Source organism: Sinocyclocheilus grahami, unplaced genomic scaffold, assembly GCF_001515645.1.
Source record: "Sinocyclocheilus grahami isolate Dianchi unplaced genomic scaffold, SAMN03320097.WGS_v1.1 scaffold1525.1, whole genome shotgun sequence".
NCBI classification, from domain to species: Eukaryota; Metazoa; Chordata; class Actinopteri; order Cypriniformes; family Cyprinidae; genus Sinocyclocheilus; species Sinocyclocheilus grahami.
This window is the reverse complement of record NW_015506704.1, coordinates 159,771-161,521: the sequence shown is the minus strand read 5'-3', so window position 1 is coordinate 161,521 and position 1,751 is coordinate 159,771. Positions and strand designations below refer to the sequence as shown.

At 44.7% G+C, this 1,751-nt stretch overlaps 1 protein-coding gene across 1 annotated transcript in view; it reads right to left on the bottom strand.

Moving 5' to 3' along the window:
* LOC107570951 (UV excision repair protein RAD23 homolog B-like) overlaps positions 1-776 on the bottom strand; it is a 21,980-nt gene extending 21,204 nt beyond the window's left edge. Inside the window, exon 1 of the mRNA XM_016257235.1 lies at positions 551-776. Within this exon, the coding sequence (XP_016112721.1) occupies positions 551-616 (66 nt within the window). The 5' untranslated portion in view covers positions 617-776. The remainder of the gene's footprint in view (positions 1-550) is intronic.
* Positions 777-1,751: the final 975 nt, after the last annotated feature.

The following is a 1,751-nucleotide window of genomic DNA, read 5'->3' as shown; positions in this document are numbered from 1 at the left end:
GTTCACCTCTCTCTCTCTCTCACACACACACACGCGTTAAAACCTCTATAACGCCACAGCATGACTTGCTAAAACACTAATTACTCTTTAACTGTCCGTCTGGCACGACTAACAAGTAATAACGATTGGTAAATGACGATTATGCAGATTTTGGAGTGCCTGCACTACTTATGTGTCTCATGTAGACAACTTTTATCCTGTTTTGGTGGAAGTAAAAACTCATTTTATGAGCAGCTAACGTGCTAATGCTAAAACGTTCACAGAACTCCGTAAACAGCGCAAACAGCAGCGAGTCTCTGAGGTTCACGTAAAGTTTTTGGTGGAAGTAAAAACTCATTTTATGAGCAGCTAACGTGCTAATGCTAAAACGTTCACAGAACTCCGTAAACAGCGCCAAGCGCAAACAGCAGCGAGTCTCTGAGGTTCACGTAAAGTCACAGAGTAACTACAGCGTATTTGAGTGGTCTGACTGGAGCTTTAGTGTGTTTTATTGACATCGCTGGCAGAAAGCTGTTAGCCGTTAGCCGCTAGCAGCGCGCGCTGCCCTCACCGTCTCCTCCGCGTCGATGTCGATTTTAAACGTCTGCTGCTGGAGGGTTTTCAGCGTGATCTGCATTTTCGCGTTCTTCCGTGTCGCCGCTGTGGAAACTGACCGAGGGCTGGATCGCTGGCTGTGTTTTTTTCGCCGTGGCTCATCACAGCCTGCCCGCCGCCATTACGCGCGTAAACACTCGACGACACGTCGCCCATGCGCCGCGCACCGACGCGTTTGCGTCACTGCAAGCGAGAGCGCTGATGGGAAATTGAGTTTTTGTTGCTTTTCCGTGACTACAGGAGAAAGTAGGAAGGTATGTACAGTGTTCGGAAGAAATCAAATCTTTGCATAGTTATGTGTGTCTGTCTGTCTGTGTGTGTGTGTGTGTGTGTGTGTCTGTGTGTCAGTCATCAGACGTTTCTTTGCTGTCTAAAGCCGAGCTCTTCTCGGGTCTCGTGGGTCTCCTCCTGCAGAAACACTCGTGTGAAGTTCTAATCCGCTGATCCCTCATGTCTCGCAGATATTTTTAAAAGATGATGTTATAGCTGTGAAATCAAGCACTTATAAAAGCAGCTCTGAAACAAACCAACTTCTGTTGGGTTTCAGATGTGACCTCTTTATTACAGCTCAAACAGACAGTAACAATATTTACTTGTGTGTGTGCGCGTATATATATATATACACACATACACTGTTAAATTATTAATAATCTTATTAATAATTAATAAGGTTATTAATAATTTAACAGTGTTGTTAGTATTAATAGTAGGCCCTGAGATATATATATATATATATATTTACATATCTATATCTCTATATATTCACCAATTGATGCACATGACTCAAAATCTCCTGAAAATTCAAAGGCATCGCCAAGACACACAAAAGCATTTCTTGATGTTTTCATACACTCATGAGGAGGATCTATTAAAAGCACCCTGAAGGTCAGAAGTGTTTCTGACGGCAGGATTTGATCAGAGCCGCTGCCTCGTGGATTTCATCATCAGCTTGTCATCCACTTCTGACTGATGGACTGCAGGCCGCTGCTTCGTCCTTCACGACCCTGAAGGCATCTCTAAAGAAGCGTTCGATCAGAACCGCATCAGGACACTGCACAAAGCAACAAAACAGCGGCCTGAGATTCCTGTGCTTTCTGCTGCTCTCCTCTGACCTCACACAGATGGCGAACTCTACAGATGCGAGACGCTGCTGTGGA